The sequence below is a fragment of the Periplaneta americana genome, chromosome 2, assembly GCF_040183065.1.
Source record: "Periplaneta americana isolate PAMFEO1 chromosome 2, P.americana_PAMFEO1_priV1, whole genome shotgun sequence".
Classification (NCBI taxonomy): Eukaryota; Metazoa; Arthropoda; class Insecta; order Blattodea; family Blattidae; genus Periplaneta; species Periplaneta americana.
Window position 1 is genome coordinate 64,218,789 of NC_091118.1, and position 18,576 is coordinate 64,237,364.

The 18,576-nt window shown below is 32.0% G+C and overlaps 1 protein-coding gene across 4 annotated transcripts in view; it reads right to left on the reverse strand.

Moving 5' to 3' along the window:
• Nucleotides 1-18,576, reverse strand: part of Klp31E (kinesin-like protein 31E) — a 517,900-nt gene that overhangs the window by 78,044 nt on the left and 421,280 nt on the right. For 3 of the 4 annotated variants that reach the window (XM_069817888.1, XM_069817889.1, XM_069817887.1), the window contains exon 22: nucleotides 17,407-17,512. In XM_069817888.1, the coding sequence (XP_069673989.1) occupies nucleotides 17,407-17,512 (106 nt within the window). Of the gene's footprint in view, nucleotides 1-1,962; nucleotides 13,824-17,406; nucleotides 17,513-18,576 lie in introns of those variants that run through there. The other variant, XM_069817890.1, reaches the window with a different exon arrangement.

The following is an 18,576-nucleotide window of genomic DNA, read 5'->3' on the forward strand; positions in this document are numbered from 1 at the left end:
AACTTTTATAGTATGTATCTCACAGACACTCAACATGCGTTCCATGTGTCGCATAACAGATATCAAGGTGATATTCCAGTCATGACACCCGTGCTCCAACATATCTACTGGAATGGACTCAGTGGCTCCGTAAGTATGATGTTGAAGATCTTGCAGATTCTAAACCAGCGGACCTACATTCATAAATATCTTTTATGTAACCTCAGAAGAAGTCACACCACTTCACTATCGTCTTGTCACTGCTGCCTGATGATGCAAATGCTGTCTAAAGACACACTGCACTGTCAAAACGCTAGCTGTCTTAGCATATTGCACAACACACCAACTACGTTCCTGTGGGTTCGCCATTAAATCACTGACAGGATTGCCAGATTCTCTCGTCAGGAAACTTGGACAAGTGATAATACTGCGTACCTTAAATGTGACCACATATTTCAATTAATTCAATGTGTAATAGAACTTATTTTATTCGTTGTAAGTAAAGTATTTCAAGTAATTATATACGGACTAAACTTTTAATTTTGTTACATTTTTTTTTGTAGATTATGAAATTTCCTTTGAATTATTGATAAAGTCTGGAAAAATAATGTCATATTACAGCCTGATCTCTATAGAAAAAATGTATGATACAGTATCCGTGCGTTTTTTTTTAAAGCGCTTCAGTAAAGCACTTTATGCCTTTGCTGCAGCAAAATGAGGATCGAAAAAAAAACGTAAGTAGGTCAACTGACTGCAAAATGGTGGACAATTAATATTGGCTTCTATTTCTGCCGTAATAAGTTTAACCCTAAAAGAACCGAACATGTTAAATAGTTTCGACTTCCATGATAATGATATGGAATTATTATTACTAGACGATTTTGACAATAATAAACGTTGCAAAAGACCAAAACACACATTCCGCCATGATGGATCGTGCAGCAAACTCGTAAAGCGAAGTTTTGATTTGCTGCAGGCTTGCTACAGCGCTGCTGCAGCGACGGTGAAGCAAATGTGATAAAAGAACGGTCTTGCTGCAGCGCTTACGTCTTGCTTTTAAAAAAAATGCACGGTATTTAAGTCCTATTAACAATAAAAATCAACTTCCAAAGAAGGTAAAGAATAAAGATATTTTATAATGCCTAATACGTACTATATTATTACTGTTTTTATTTCAATACAACACAATAGGAGACACCGTGTTGAACATAGGTTGGCCAGGGTCTTGAAAAAAATGAACAAGGAATTTTAAAAATAATTTTATAGAAATGAGCAAAAAAAATGGTATTTTTCCAATCTTTTTGACATTCTGGAACAAATATAACTCAACCCAGGACACAGGACATACAATTAAAATTCAGAAAAATCCTGGGAAATCCAGGACGTTTGGCAACCCTGGTCACTAATAATCTGCAGAATTCATAAATAAGTTCAAATAAATATTCACAACATTTGCTACAATGCAAAAACAACAAAAGACTGGCAAACTCGAACGAACGAAACCATATTCGCTTCTGCACTGACAATTCGACATACCAAAATATTCAAAACAAGGAATTCTTTGAGGTAGCTCTTTCTTATGACACTAAAGTTCGTAATACACACTGTTACGAAATTACACCATTCGTAATCACAGAGAATTTCTGTGGACATACTGCACTTAGACAGTAGAATGAAAACTCTGTTTATATATGGAGTATCCACAGAAAACTGTATCGAAAATGAAACATTTGCGACTCCATGCCTATAGGAACATTTTTTATTACTTTTCATCCAACAAAACACACACACGAAGTTCGTAAACATACTTTTTAATTACCTTCTATGTTGCTGATCTGTTATGCGAAAAAAACCTGTTTTTGTCGCATGCTGATTATAAAAAGTATAAACTAATGCAAAAACGACAAATGGTAAATAATAGGCTATTGTAGGCTATGCAACGTCATTCTTAATATCAGGTCATCAATATAAGTAATTTAAAACTGCCATCACCAAAAAAAGTCAGATGTTCATGAGGGGCAGGAGAAGGAGTTTAGCAATATGTTGAAGAACACATGAAAAAGCCAGACATAAGGCAGGAAGGAATTAGAAAGGAAAAATAATGTAATAATGAGACGAGGACTAACATTTCTCATAATCTGGAAAGTAAATAAGGGAAAATGTTTTAATAAAGTGATTCATTGTGTGTGTTTGAAATACCTTTAAAAAGATGTAAATAGAAATAGTGAGCCACTTCCCTGCATTGAACGAAAATTCAAGCGAAAAATGTAATATGATAAAAAACTGATGAAAAGATGTATAGAAAAAAAGTGTCTCCGGATATATAAAAAGGTAAGAATTGAGGTTAAACAAACATCTCCTCAGATATCCTTCAAAAAGAAAGTGAAGCCCAGTTTTTGGACAAATGTTAAAAAGGAAGATTGTAAGAGAAACATGGGGATTATTTCAGGATGGTTTTCGGAATGACCAGCCCAGAAGGAAGTTCCATTTAGAGATAGAAAAGAACAGAAAAAGTAGCAGAAGACAAAGTAGCAGCAACATTTATTTAATACACAGATTTTATAAATTAAGTATAGGACATATGTAGAAAGTGTCTGCAAATAATAGTACAATTGCTTAACTTATCTACACACAAATTAAAATAGAGCTACAAACTATTAATATACATCTATATCACAAGAAATTGTAGTTTCCATACAATTGATAGGGTTTCCCAAATGTTTTACTACTGTGACCCATTAAGATATGTTGACCCAGCTGTAGTTTGGACGGTTGGATTTTTATTTCCACCCAAGACTTTTTCAAACCTCTTATAACCCATGGCAACAGAGGAAAGGCAGAAATGCATCAAGATTTTTGCTCTATAAATTGTGTTTCTTACGCTCTTTACCTACATATGAATATATAATTGATCCTTGGATACATTTCATAAAGGCAATCATCAAGGTGTTTGGCTCCGTCTCCTAATAAGAAATTATTCTACAGTACAGGTTTCATAACAAAATGTAATATTTCTCCTCCACCATAAATCTAGGACTATTCCCTTAGCACGAAAAATGGTCGTTCGAGAACATCCTTGTTTACACATTTTCAGGCACTCAAAAAGAATACTAAGATTTCATACTTAAAAAAAACTTTCTGATACTAGGCGTATGAAAGATTTTTTTATAATGCGTGAACATTAATTATAGCTTTTATAGCTTCAACGACAAACGAAATTCAAGACTAGCATTTATTGTTCGGTAATTTTAACGGAAAGGTTTTTAATGAATTTGAAGTTACTAATGTAACAGATAATTAACAGAACTTCTCCTTGTTTTTAAATTTTCCGAATTCCATATTTCATAATTTTAATGTCTTCTCAACAGTGGAAGCAATAGCGATATTTCTAAAGTACATTTTCTTCTTTTATTTAACTAAGCTATTACATGACTTGTCGTAACTCATTGTCCTTTCTGTCATTATTGTTTCTTTCTGAGTATGGCTGTTTTCACCAACTGTTCACAGACGATTTTTTTTTTAATTTAATTGAAGTAATCTGGGAATGCAAGAGTCTGGAATTCAGTAAAGACATGCTGAATGGTTTCGCCAGCATGTGGTGTGATTAACACAAGAAATCATTATTATCATCAAGATAATGATTATTGTTGTTATCATCATCATCATTATTATTATTATTATTATTATTATTATTATTATTATTATTATTTGTGTCTTTCATAATATATGTGAGAAAAGCAGTATCTAAAACTGTCGTCGTTCTCTGGTAGGTAGGTCTACTCTGTAATTTAACCAAGCCTGATCTCCAAGAATGGTGGAATGATGTTTCGTGAATCTTTTTGTAACATCAATGGTAACTGGTGCAATGAGAGCTTGTATGTTTCATATGATTTTTATTTATACATTTCGAGATCAATGTACTTTATCAGTTTTCGGTTTTATTTATGTTCGTTCCTAAAGTATTGTTCATACACTGATTTACTATTGCATGAAGTATAAATATCATTCATATCATCTTTCAATAGGTTTGAGTCAAACAGTGATTTACTTTCATTTGCTAGCTCTTCCTTTATCATTATTTCTATTTATTATCATTATCATTATTTTTATTTATTATTATTATTATCATTATTATTATTGTAATTGTCTACGCCAATGAACTAGCAGAAAAAGGCTTGATTTCTGTCCTTAAAGAAATTTAGATAGAAAAGTGTAAGAAAAATTGTTTATATAGATGCACCATTAGCAAAATGACCAGAATTCTGGATTCATATCAGACACCTGGGCTCAAATTGTAGAAAGTCCAATTAACGTATTCTTATAATGATCAACAGGAGAATGAGTTCATTTTTGTTGTCTAGCAGTCCAACTGGAAAGCGTCAAATTAAAATTTACGATGGATAAAGAAGGTATCTGGCAGGATCTCGAGGAATTCTCCTGTTTTCTCTACTATCTACTCTACATTTCTTCACCCACTCATCATCATCATCATCATCATCATCATCATCATCATCGTCATTCTTAGTGTAATATTGATTCATCTTCATTTGGTTGACCACTGGCAATGTCAAAGGCAGCAGTGTGATCTACAACTTCTGTATGTCAACTTGTTGAGGAGGATGCTTGGGTCAAAATGATCAATCAAGTACCACTCAACGTAAGAAAAAAAACATTGTTTACGTATACATCCACAGTTTACCATAGAGAGGACAACAAAAACACAGCAGCTGAATAGATGACATGATTCAGAAAAACTATCAATTTCATGTTTTAACTGCTTGTTCGAATTTTTAATTTCAACATCTTTTGTTATTACGAAAGAAGTTACTAAGTATGATATCCTAGAATTATCTTATTAATCTGAATCACTGCGCTTTATTTTTAGTGTTAAGGCTTTAATACCAGCAGTTTCTATCACATATTTCATATTATAATTCGTGAATTTCATATTCTAAATCCTACATCATTTTTAAACTACTGCATTACTATCATATTTTAGAGTATAATTGTAATAAATTTCCTCATACCGACTGAACAATTACGATATTGTATGTGAAAATATATTTTTTTGAAGATATAGTCGGAATATTATATGTTAAAATCAGAATCTATAATCAAACTATTATTAAACAACATGCTCCAAGGTTATGTGCATGAAAAAAATATTTACATACCAAAAAAGTAAAAACTTATAACCACATTACTGAGGGAACTTTTTTACTAAAGACATCACACAATTACATTATCTGGAAGTTTCTACATAGCCTATATGAATAACCATTTTAAAATAACTTGCCTAAACTAAACTAAATATGGGAGTACAAGGGGCTAGAGGCAGTTTTAGTGGCTGGGCCTGACACCACAAATACATAATTTCTTTCCCCCCCTCCCTTCTTTTTCTTCGTCCATTGTTAAATATTTATTTCTAGAAATAAGTACTGGTACGGTACCTAAATCAAAAGGGAAACCATGCTCTAAAGAATTCTTATAATACTACCTATGAGTGGAATGACATATGCAAACAAATGTATGTAGCTATGTGTAATTTTTTCTAAACACTGCTACAGAGACATTTTTATGATGTGAGGCGAGAAAACACGGGTTACTGCAGTGTAGCCCACTCCCTGCAGGGACTGTTAGAGGTGTGGCATAGTAGATTTTCAGTCGCCATATGGCATTTGCTATAGTCATAAGTCGTGTTACAAAAGTCTTGATTATTCAAGTGAACAAAGTTAGTGTATAAAGTTTGGTGATTATTGTGTATTAGGTAATGCCTACCAACAAATTCTCATTGCGTGAACGTGTGTATGTACAATTCGTATATAAAAGGCAGAGGAGTCATTCCACGTCAAATTGCACAGCAATAAAATACGACCTTCTCGGAAATGGTCGAATTTTTTTTCATGAATTCCAGACATCAAATAAGGAGACCCGTATTGTTTTATTTTCACAATTATTAATTATTTGTGTAGTTATGACTATTTGAAGTTACGCAAATTATGCGCGAACTGTTACATAAACGCACTTGGAACTCTGTGTCTACATATAATTGAGATTTTCGGTTTGGTGCATTTGAAAGACTAAATACAATACTTTTTATTACTTTAGGCCTATCACAAATAAATTTAAAATTTGGCCTATTTTTTTAATAATTTCTTTTTCAAAGCAAAATTACTATATTAAATAGCCGAGTGAAAAAAAAAAAAAAAAAAAAAAAAAAGATTTGTTCGCTGATGTATTATCTGTAAACTACTGCATTTATAAATATGGGATCGGCACCCATACATTTGTAACAATTTATTTTCCGGAGGCATGCAAGTGCTCACGATGCCCAGCTAATGAACTGCTTGCAGCCATAGGCTAGAAGGCTGCCCGTGGAAAGTTTTACGAAATCCCCTGTTGCATCTGATGTCACCATACTAATCATCAAATGATTAATACCTTAAGGAACAGTAAATATCTTATCTAAAGTTATTTTATTATTGCCAGCTCAGCTAAGAGGGGAAACCCTTCACAGTTCTGTATGTTTATACTGTAATATAGCCAAGTATTTGATTATAGCAATACTGAGTAAGGCAGTAAACTTTATGGCAGTAAACAGATGGCAGGAGACAAAATATAGAAGAGAAAAATAATCAGTTTGGGTTTGAATTTCACGGAGTGACGTGACTTCTATACAACATGAGTGATGGTAAAGATCCCGTAATATATAACAAGTGTTTAAATCCATTTACCTTCCTAATCACACTTTTAAAAGGAAAAGTACACTAAGACGCGTAAGTCGCGACTAATTGATAAAGCTCAATTTAAAGGAGTCTTTGAATGTGCAAATATGTGATTCATTCCGTAAAAATCAATCAATTTCCGGATAGGTCAGGTGAAATTATATGTGAAGCCAGTAGTTCTTGTGATATTAATAAACATGAATCAAATGAAACTGCGGACAGAGAAAGTGATTATTCCAGTTCTTCTTCTAGCAGTTCTATGGATACAGTGCTAGAAATCACTAATATTGAGGAATTAAACAAGAGTTTGATGTCAATAGAATCCCCTATCAAGAAAAGAAAGCTACAACAAAAACGATACCCCCGTGAAAAGTTTAAAAAAGTAAAAGGCTCCCTAACATGTAAAGTTTTTCATGTAGAAGATGCATCGTCATCCCTTCAAAAGTCAGCCATATTTTATTTTTGACGGAATGCAAAGAAATGTACAACCTGAAAATTACATAGTTATTGCAGACTTTTCTGAAAATTATTCATTTGTAATACAAGATTCAATACAAGGTGCGCATTGGAACATATGCCAAGCCACAATACATCCTTTCGTAGTATATTTCAAAGGAGATACAGAAATTCGTCACAAAATTATTGTCATCTCAGAAACCATGAAACATGACACCGATCCCTTTCACTTTTTTCAATCCGAAGCAATCAATTTCTTAAAGCTAGAATTCAACGATATGAAAAAAATCATCTACTTTTCCAATGGATAAAGTTCACCAAAAAAAAAAAAAAAATTAAAAATAATTGCTTACATGAAGACGATTATGGAATTAGTGCTGAATGACACTTCTTTGCAACGTCGCATGGTAAAGGTCCATGTGATGGCATTGGAGAATCTGTTAAAAGACTTGCCACGAGAGCCAGCCTATACAAGATCCTATAACAACGCCAAAAAGAAAAAAAAACCTGTTTGATTGGTCACAAAAAACATTTCTAACGTGTCATTTATATTTTGTCCATTGAATAAGCACAAAAACCACACTGAAAATTTGCAGGCCAGATACCATAATCTAAAACCAATAACTGGTACATTAAAATTACATTCTTTCATTCCGTTGTCAAAAACTGAAGATTTAGTAAAACAATTTTCTTTCAAGAAAGAAAGTAGGTGAAAGAAAATTTAAAGTGTGAATGAAAAGAAACATTTAAAAAGCATAATGTACAAATATTTGAAGATATCATAATAAGTAAATTAGCAGCGTTTCCTCGAGTGACTTGATCCGTACTGGGTGTAATGTTGCAACGTTCAGTCAATCATTCAGCGCCGATAAACCTCCCAGTGCGCTTTAACGCTTCCCGTCCACTGCTGCTGCACTGACCACTACACATTGTGTCGTAAGTAATTAAATTTCCATTAAACTATTGGAGATCCCATTCTGATTTTTTCTGGAATTATTAAGAATACTTCAGTGCACCTAGTAAGAATTTTTTTAGATTTTTAATAGGGCTATTTCACATTGATATATAACTTTTAAAAATTGAATTATAAAAACATATTTGTAATAATTATATTAAAATTAGTTAGTAAATATTTAATAAAAGACAGTACTTTAAGCTTTTAAATGCATTTTTCAAAAAAATTTTAACATCAATATCGTCAGAAATATGATGCTTTAAATGCTGCACTGTGCGACATTTTTAACGAATTTTAACATATAATATTTTAAAAACATGTGGACTTAGGAGGAAATAAAAATACACTTGTTGCTTTATTAGACCCATGGAGTTGGTAAAAAAAATATAAATGCAATCAGAAATATGAAGGTCAAAATTTGTATAATTTTGTGCGATTTGACATGGAATGACTCAGAAGGTCGTGTGCGAACACAAGACGTAAGTTTCGAATAAAGTTTCTAAACAGACCTGTGCCTTCTGCCGAAACAAATAGAAAACTCGCTAAAAGATTTAAAGAAACAGGCTCAGTGAACAATCGAAAATAAAACAGAAAACGTAGTGTTCTTACAGAAGAAAAATTAGATGAGATTGGTGAAAGATGTGGAACTTCAGAATGTTGTTCATTCGTTTATCAGAAGATGTCAGTTGTGTGTGGCGGCAAATGGGGGCCATTTTCATCAAACGACTGTGAGCATGGTAAGTCCAAATTATTGAACATTTATTGTCAGTATTGTTATGTATTGTAGAAGTGCTGGAGAAATGGTTATGCATGCACCGGAAACCACACTAGCAGTGGCCATGAGTCACCGCCATTTCCTTGCCTCATGTCATAATAATGTCTCTGTATAAATAATTACATTTGCAATTTGAGATACATTCAGTTATTTGAAATAATGTAGAGTAATACTGTTCGCAAGTATGTTAATGGAATGTACTTTTATACTTCTTATAGTCAATAATGAGGAAATCACAGGATCACATGATAATTTTTTGGTGGACCTGTGCCAAATCGAAGTTAACATGTGCGTTTTCTTGGCCTCACACTTCACACATGTACTTACAGTGTAACTGGATCTTACTACAAAACAGTTCTACTGCTGTGCTTAAACTGACAATATTTTTGTCAAATCTTTACACAGTTTGACTTCGTTCTGTTTATTTTTGTTTTGCATCTAGGTGCAAATAAGAAATTAATCGTATGCTGATCAGTATTAATATTTTGTATTGGAAATCTTTATCCATAATATTTCCAATTAAACAGTACAGGATATAAGGAAGCAGATTGCTCAAATTTATTAAATTCTGTTCATTCGAATGCCATTCTTCCAAAATTAAAAATGCTGATGCTACTATGGCTGTGATACCATATTGGCCCGAATTTAGTATGACTCAAAATATAACATAACCCAAAGTTTTCAGATGTTCTATGTGGAAAAATACATTTTGAAATGTTTTCGTTCCAAAACATTTTCATTTTCCGAACTGAAACTGGATTCTTCAATCATCTCACAAAATGTCATCCTTAATGCCATAATATATTGTTAAAAACACAGAACTTTTTAAACTCATCAGAATTGACTCACTGTTAATTCTATTCCATTCCGTAATAATCCACTGGACAGCAACTGTACCCCCCCCCTTTTTTCTTAACATAAAATGTTTATGCACTTCACATTCAAGTAATCTGCTCACACTTTCTGTTAATACAGTGACATCATCCACGCACGCTATGTTACGAAAGCAATAAGAGCAAATATAAAAGCTTAACGAAATATTTAACTTAAGTTTAATTTTATAAAAAAAATATTCGTAAACAAATGGGTGAGATTAATAAATGCGGAGAGCATAAAGGATGAAATATTTAATTTAACATAGTCTAATTCTAAAAGTACCAGTACTTAAGCGTGGTATTAATTTCCAAATGAATCCCATAATTTTTCTGTAATGATATATTACTATTATTTATTATAATTTCAAAGAACTCATCGTATATGCCGTCATATTCATGTGTGAATCATTTTGACTATGAATTGTATTGCATTGTTGTCTCAAGACTACGACTCATGGTCTGAGGAAGCAATTATGAATTAATTAACGAGAAGGCTCTGAAGGCTCTGTCTGGTTTAATTTTAATGCAGAAAGCTTAAAGACAGAAATGAAAAATATCAAGATTTTATTTCAAATCCCAAATATCCTTACAATCCCAGCCATGCAATAGCGATTACAAACAGCATAAACATTTCACGCAATTTAGGATTTCGCTCACTTTTTTCAATTTGCCTGTTGGGATCATTTCCTAGAGAGAAACTTCCTCCTACCTACTGTTGTATGTCTATCACAGAAAAAGGGCTGGTTGATTGAAGAGTTAGTGGCTAACTGGCTTAAGGTTGTTAATAAACTCTTTAAGGATATGCTGCGTAGAATATAAATGGTTAGTAGAGTCCACACTTTCCATAAAGTAGACTACTTTTACAACTGAAAAAGGCAAGGCTGCGATTATAAGAGTACCCGTATGGTATTCACACAGTTGTTTTTATGCAGAAAGCATTGTACCTTACTAGATTCGGGCAATAGAGTACCCAAAAATATATATACAATACCTAAATACATAGTTATCTAGAAGTTCACTTAAATATACAACTAGGATTATATAACAATATAAAGAGAGGAAACGAAATGAAACAACTCACAAGGATATCTATTAATAGGGACAGTATAATTATATACATGTATTTATACATTATATTTATTTCCATTTGATTTCTAATTGTTCTATTTCGTTTCCTCTTTTTATATTTTCATACAGTACTGGTAGTGTATTTAAGTGGACTTCTAGACTGTTACTGGTATTTAACATTAATTATCCACAATGCAATATGTTTTCATAATAGAGTTATTGTATTTTTTAGTTTGTTATTCGACACATTAAAAATTCTAAACTTAAAAAAGTCAAATTTCATTAAGCTATGAAGAAAATTTCCTGTAACATTCGATTTTATAATTAGACATTTAAAATACGAATAACATGCTATATGTTACGGAATAGTTAGTTAAAGCTATGAGACTATCTACTTCTAATGAGCCAGGCCCACCCAAAATATTTTTCTTACAATTGCCACTGTCTGTATGGGACAAATAAAGTGGCAAACTTAGGACAAGAGAATAAACTGGAAAGCTATATGGGTTAAATTACTCAGTAGTTACTTGCAAACTTACTCTCTCTTGACTACTTCTATCTCGATCAATGTAAATGCTATGCTATTCTAGTAAGTCCATTGCATCCTGTTATCATGCAAATGTTTGTTAGTTTTAAACTACACGGAATACTCGGTCTGTATACCGGTAATAAAGATATAGTACGAATGGAAGGATGATGTAGTTAAACACAGGTCACAACCCAAGTCTTGGGAAACCCTACTTTACCCTACAATCAATGACTTAAAAGATTAAGAAACGATTACTGTTATAATACAGTATTTACATACCATTCGCCAATATTTGGAGACACAATCTTGTTATGTAGGTACTGATATGTGCAATAACTGTTACCTCTTATTGAGAGGTCCAGAATATATGAAACCTAGTCTAAGGTATTATCTCACATACATTTAGATTCATGAATATAGAAATATCGACTTTAATACCATACTGATATCTCTTGCAATTAAATACCGTACAGAACATACTCTAACCACAAGGACATTAGTTGTCACATAAACACATATTAGTCTATATAAATCTGAGATTACATTGTAATAAATGTATTGTACTACGGTATTAATAATGTTCTATTTTTCATGATGCTTCAATGATATCAGTGAACTGTTTCTTTACAATCCAAAGTAAGTTACCTACTGAAATGAAAATGAATATGAAGTGCAAATTAAAACTGATATGAAGGTTAGAAATAAAAACATTAATAATTAATCCCTAGCCTCCAGAGTATTACGTTAATGAGGTTAGGTTAAATTTGTTTCTCTGTAAACGTAGCAAATGGACGCAATGTGCAAATAAGACAGTTAACATTTATTCTATACTGATGGATTTAAATTGCATTGTGTTCCTTTTGGGCATATGCAACAACACCGCAAGTACCAGTACATTACCACAGAATTCTGCAGCTCTTCCAAATTAAATTAACAATCAAACATACAAAGAAAGTAAGAAAGAAGGAAATAAACAAACAAAGGAAAATAATAAAGCTAGAAAAGAAAGTTAAGAATGAATGACGAGAGAAGATGACAAAAGGAAAAAGAAAGAAAGAAAGAAATTAAAAATAAAGAAATGTAGGCGTAGAGTTCAATGACAAAATAGTAGGTACAAAATTAGAAATACCGGTACCCATACATGACGGTTCTGAAATCTTGGACTAAGTATCTGCAGTTTATCAAAGGTAAATAAACAGCCTTCAACGAATATAATGGAAGTGTTTCAAGGTTCCATCGTCAATGATAAAAAATGGCAGTTGGAATGTATTAGGGTACAGATACATTAAGGAACGAGTCACTCACTACTTTTAGCATAATGTACAATTTATTTATATTTACATCCAAAATGTCTGTATACTGGTATATCTATAATCGAAATATTTTTCAAACACATTTCGTCTTGCTGTATATGCACTATCAAAATTGCATAGATATGCAGCTTCTACGTTGGTAGTATATCAGGAACAGTTTGCAAATTTTGATTTCTCGTCATTCTATAATGCATACTATCGCTGGCGAGATTTTTATGGGATTATTTTACCCAATTCCATTTTCTCCTGCAGGTCGCAAATAATTTCTTTGGCATTTTGTTAATGAGTTAATTATATTCAATTATATAACCTACACTATAGCATTAATAATTACTATAATATATATTGTGTGTCCAAATATGGCAATAATATACAATGAGTTAATAAACTACAATAAAGAGATAAAATCCCAAACCATACAAAATTACAACAAATAGCACCAATTAATTATACTTAACTATTTAAGTCACTTGTATAAATCATAAGGCCACTTTAAATAAGCCACTAAAATGGTTTTAATGGTAGACACTGTTGTTTATTTATACATATACAAACTTAACCTGAAGTCTTACATGGAACAAATATTTTAATAATCAAGAGATGTTACATCATGCCCACACTGAATTAAAAATGCATCTTAAAACTTAATAAAGGCACGTTTGTAATTCTATTATAAAAAAATAATGTATTTCGTAAAAACAATATGAATAGGTCTATGTCAGAATGTGAATCAATGCAAATATAACAATATTAATTCTTAACAATAAAGGCAATCATAATCACATTATATCTCAAATCGAGTGATTCATGTTTTATTTGGCATTGCTATTGAAATTAAAAGAAGAAAACTATCCTTCTTCATGTTACCAGTAGTACATAATTCTAGTCACGATTAAGTAACATTCCTTTAGCTGATGATATAAGTACCTATCCTATAACATCACTTCAGAAATAAAGATGAACATTAATAAATTACTGGTACCCATTTTAATTTCATATCAAAATGGTGCAGTGCCAAATAATAGAATGAATTTACGTATACATTTTCCTCCCCTGTCATATTCTTTCTTACTCGAATCTGTTTTTATAGTTTAAGAAGTTTTTACGAGGTTTCTTTTGACGATCTGCCCCATAATACAATGATAAATCTGAAATATGAATGAACAACTGTTTATAGTGGGAACATGATTTAGTAGATATCCTTGCAAGAAGGATAAGTCAGAGAAAGTGTCCCAGCCTTATTAGAACAAAACCAAATATGAACATTAACTTGCTAAGTAAAGAAAAGGTAGATGCATCTATACTACAGCAAAACATGAGGAAATTAAAATTTTAAATTATTATTATTAAAGATTCATTACATACTTATAATTGGATGGAAGTACATTTGGAAAACTGATTTTTTACTATCTTTCATTTGAGTACCAGTACCAGCATGTTATTGCAATACTACTTGCACCCCAAAGAGGAAAAAAAATCCAAAAATATGTCGGAAAACACAGGTATACAACTGAATCAAGTTAGATATTTTACATACTGAAAAAAGTTGGCATAAATAGCCTGCAGAAGTTATTCTTATTACAAGAATCCAAAGCATATAAAATTACATTTCAAATGGGTGGATATCATGTAAGTTTCAAGCTACCGAACTTATTTAAAACGTTTTATCATTATTCTGCTGTTTTGATCCATCTGATTACAAAAGTGAAACATGCGAATAAAAAAAAGTATCTGCTCCCAATAGATCCAATTAGAGTTGATTAGATATTAAATGTTGCAAAATTTTTAGTATCCTGAAATCCTGTTATGTGACATAATTTATTTGGTTAACATTTTTTTATACTGAACTGAAAATGGAAAGAAGAATTTTCTGTTGATCTATAATGCAGAGATTCAAATGAAATTTTTACAGGTGACAACATACATTTTGAAGTTTTCAATAACAATGTATAGAATTTTGCACGCATTTTTTAAAGATATCTTATACGATATTGAAATGGGAATGCACCCGCATAGACGGTCAAATTAAGATTCTTCTGAAGCCAGTCAGGCAGCCTATTTTTTTATAGGGAAGGTGCATGTAATGTGCTTTTATTCTTCCGATGATGCATGTGACAGTTGAGGACGAATACAAGTGTATTTTGACATGGGGGAGGGGGCTGAATAATAAATTTTATATATACTTTATATTCATATATGAGGACCTAGCCGTCTTCATTGAATAATCAATTACTATATTTACATGTAAATACTATTATTGGAGAAAATTTGTTCTGGCACCGGGAATTGAACCCAGGACCTCAGCTCTATGCGCATATCACAAAATCAAATCCACAGGAGAAAGGGAAATGCGATAGATTTGTCAACACATTGTTAGATAGAATTAGGGAAACCATGAATACATGTACAGTCTTAAAAAAAAAAAAAAAAAAAAAAAAAACGATATCCTGTAACGTGAATTTATACAAGTCCAGTTTCGGTCAGTACCTGGTTCACACATGGAAAAATCTGTCATATTTATAAATAACTAGTAAGCTATAGGATTTTTATAATGCACCTAATTTAGCTCTTCTAAAATATTTGTTATAAATTATTTATAAAACTTGATCTAGCAACAGACAGAAAACAAAACAAACAAAAATAAATGAAAAATGGAGTAGAGTCTTGAACTCGTAACCTCTCGTCTACTATGTAAACATGCTACCTCTAGACTATGGGTTCGAGACAACGGTATAATTTGAAACACTAGTAACAAATTATTGGAATTCTGTCGCTGCATAAGAAATTCGTTCATGTGTAAACCTAAACTCTCATGAAATCAACAGAAGTCTTCCGAAGGGAACTTAGCATATGGCTGCCAATCATTTCTTTCATATAAGAAAATTGAAATTATGGTTTATTTAACGACGCTCGCAACTATAGAAGTCATATCATCATCGCTGGTGTGCCGAATTTTGTCCTGCAGGAATTCTTCTACATGCCACTAAATCTAGTGACATGAGCCTGTCGCATTTAAGCACACTTAAATGCCATCGACCTGGATCGGGATCAAACCCGCAACCTCGGGCACAGGAGGCCAGAGCTATACCAACTCTGCCACCCAGAGCGACTTCATAAGTAAAATTTGTAAGTACAGTTTGTTTATCCTATGTTTAAATTTTAACATTTGTTGTTTAGTCGACTGTATGAAGACAGGTTGAAACCTCGTATATGACACCAATAAGACATCACTCATGAGACAACTAAGCCAAGAATGAGTTAGGGTAGCAGTTCCTTCCCCCTCCATTTCATAGATCTCTGACTAGTAATATAATTCACTACCAGACTTAAGATGTATATAAACGGTATTGATATCTTAAAATATCATCAACATCATCATAAGTTTAAGTTCATTTGAGCATGTTCCTATGTCTCAAGATGCTCTTGATTTGACTATCATTGTTAAGGTTTTTCTCTATCCCAGTGCCATTTAGGTTGATACTGGAATGCTATCTTGGCAAATAGTTGATTTCACTCTCTGTGAAATCATTTAGACATATCTGGATATCTTCTACTTTATTTCGAAACTGTTAATTTCTCCCAAATGTCTGTATTTATTTTTTATCCAACCTGCTTATACCTAACAATGGACGAAAATCGTATTTTGGCTCCTTGTAGTTTGGCTTTATATTTGGAATTCAAGATCCAGTTTTCACAGGTGTATTTCTGTGAATATTTTGCTGTCATATTATGTATTCGTAATTGAGTTTGTGTGGATATCTGTTTCCCAGAATTCAGTTTATTAATTTTATTTTGTTATACTTCCGTAGTTTTAGGTCGACATCATTTTTACATCGGAGATTAGGTGTCCAAGATAATTAAATTTAGATACGAGTTCAATAATATTTTCTTCTACATCTACTTTAATCGTTCAGATTTTTTTCCACACATTCTCACAGCTTTTTTCCTCCACGAGAAATTTTCCTATTGTAATTTTTGGCAATATGACTGAAATGCTCCCTTCTGTGGAGAAAATAACCAAATAGTCTGTATGTAATATTTGAAGTGTGTTGTTGTTTGAAATGCTTATTTCGTACAATATTGAATTTGTTTCTTGTAGTCTTTTGTATATTAAAATAAAGAGAATAAAAAAGTACAGCATCATAAGAAGAATTTAAAGTATTTAGGACATTAAATTTTCAAATCGTGACAAATTAAAGATGGAAATTAATGTAATAACGTATTTGTCTGTAAATTTAAAATATCACAAACTTTTTAAAAGTAGAAGGATAACATAACTGTCAATATTCAATAAACATATTATAGTTTTAATTAATTTTACATTTTACAGACAAGATCTTCAACACACAGCATTACCCTTCCTCACACATTCTAATGAAGAGAGAAGGAAGAGAAAAAAAACAAGTGAATATAAATACTGCAGGCTAGAAGCAGATGGTTCAAATCAGCAAAATAATAGATAAAGAACACACAGTAGGCCTATTATGTCTCTGTCCCATATACTAAAACACAATTGTAAATTTTATGCAAATATTATTGAAGAGATATTTTTTTTTCAGCTTTAAAATAAAGTGTCAGATTGGGCTGGATAATTAACTATTACATTCATATACAATATCATAGAATAGGCGCACCTTAACTTCAATGGTGCCTTGGATTCATGTGAAACGAGAACACGTGTCATAGTAAGATGTTGGAACACTTAAATCGTGGGTTGTGCAAGTAACTTACCTTTAGAAGCACTAAAAAGAAGGTCGTCTGTGGCAAAAACAGAGAGCACGGCACGCGAATGTCCTTCAGCAACATGAGTGCACAGCAATGGTGCCTTCGCTGGTACCTGCCCCACACATACCAAACAATGATTTCTTTTCTCCAGCCACAATCACGTCAATTTTCAGACGTTTTATATTTTACATTTACTTATAAACAACAATTGCATGAATCTAAGACAACACTGAATTTAAGGTGATCCCTTACATATATTAATACAAGTTTAACAATTATACACTTATTACGAAGAGCTACAAACGGTAATGTTGTCGATTTACTTGCTGGCACTTTAAATACACTTATAGATAATTTTGAATCATTGAGGATTGCAGCCAAAGTCGACACTACTATTCAAATTTTCAGATTTAAAATTTTCGGTATATTATCTTCATATTTACACAATTTGCAGTATATATGTGTTAAACTTCTCTTTCACAATATATGATAGTAGTTGAATTATTTTAATATATTACAACAATCTTTCAACAGCGTAAATAATCTTACAGCTTTTTGTAACAATGCGTTGAGCAGCTTTGATTATTACACAAATTAAATTAATAGTCAGGTACGCATTTAAAAAATGCCCATGCTACTGCAAATTGGAAGATAAGAATGTTTGAAAGCAAAACACATGAAACACTACCATTTTTACGGTTATATCAAGTAATTTATTCAATGTAACGTACCAGTACTTATAAATACACATTTTGCATTATGTAGTTTTTGCGTCTAAAAAGAATTCCGTGTCAGTGATGATCACTAACTGCATTAACATAAAGTGGAATGAAACAAGAATACCGTACTGTTCAAGATTCAGTATTGTATCTTAAAATTTTATATCACTTCAACATGTTCATTCTTCTGTATATTTCGAATCCAATTCAGTTTCAATTAAGATAAAACAATGGCAGATAAAGCAATAAACACAATAATTACCATTAGTTACTTTAGAACCAAGGCATCACTGTGTGAAAGTCCCAACATTCCTTAGGTTCTGCAAATGATCCTGCTCTTCTCATTTACAATGGTAAAGCCCTATACATTATTGTCAAAACGAAGGAATAGCTTTAGCTACTTGAGCTTTAAAGTTAATAATAAAATATATGAAAATATCTCATGATACTACACAAT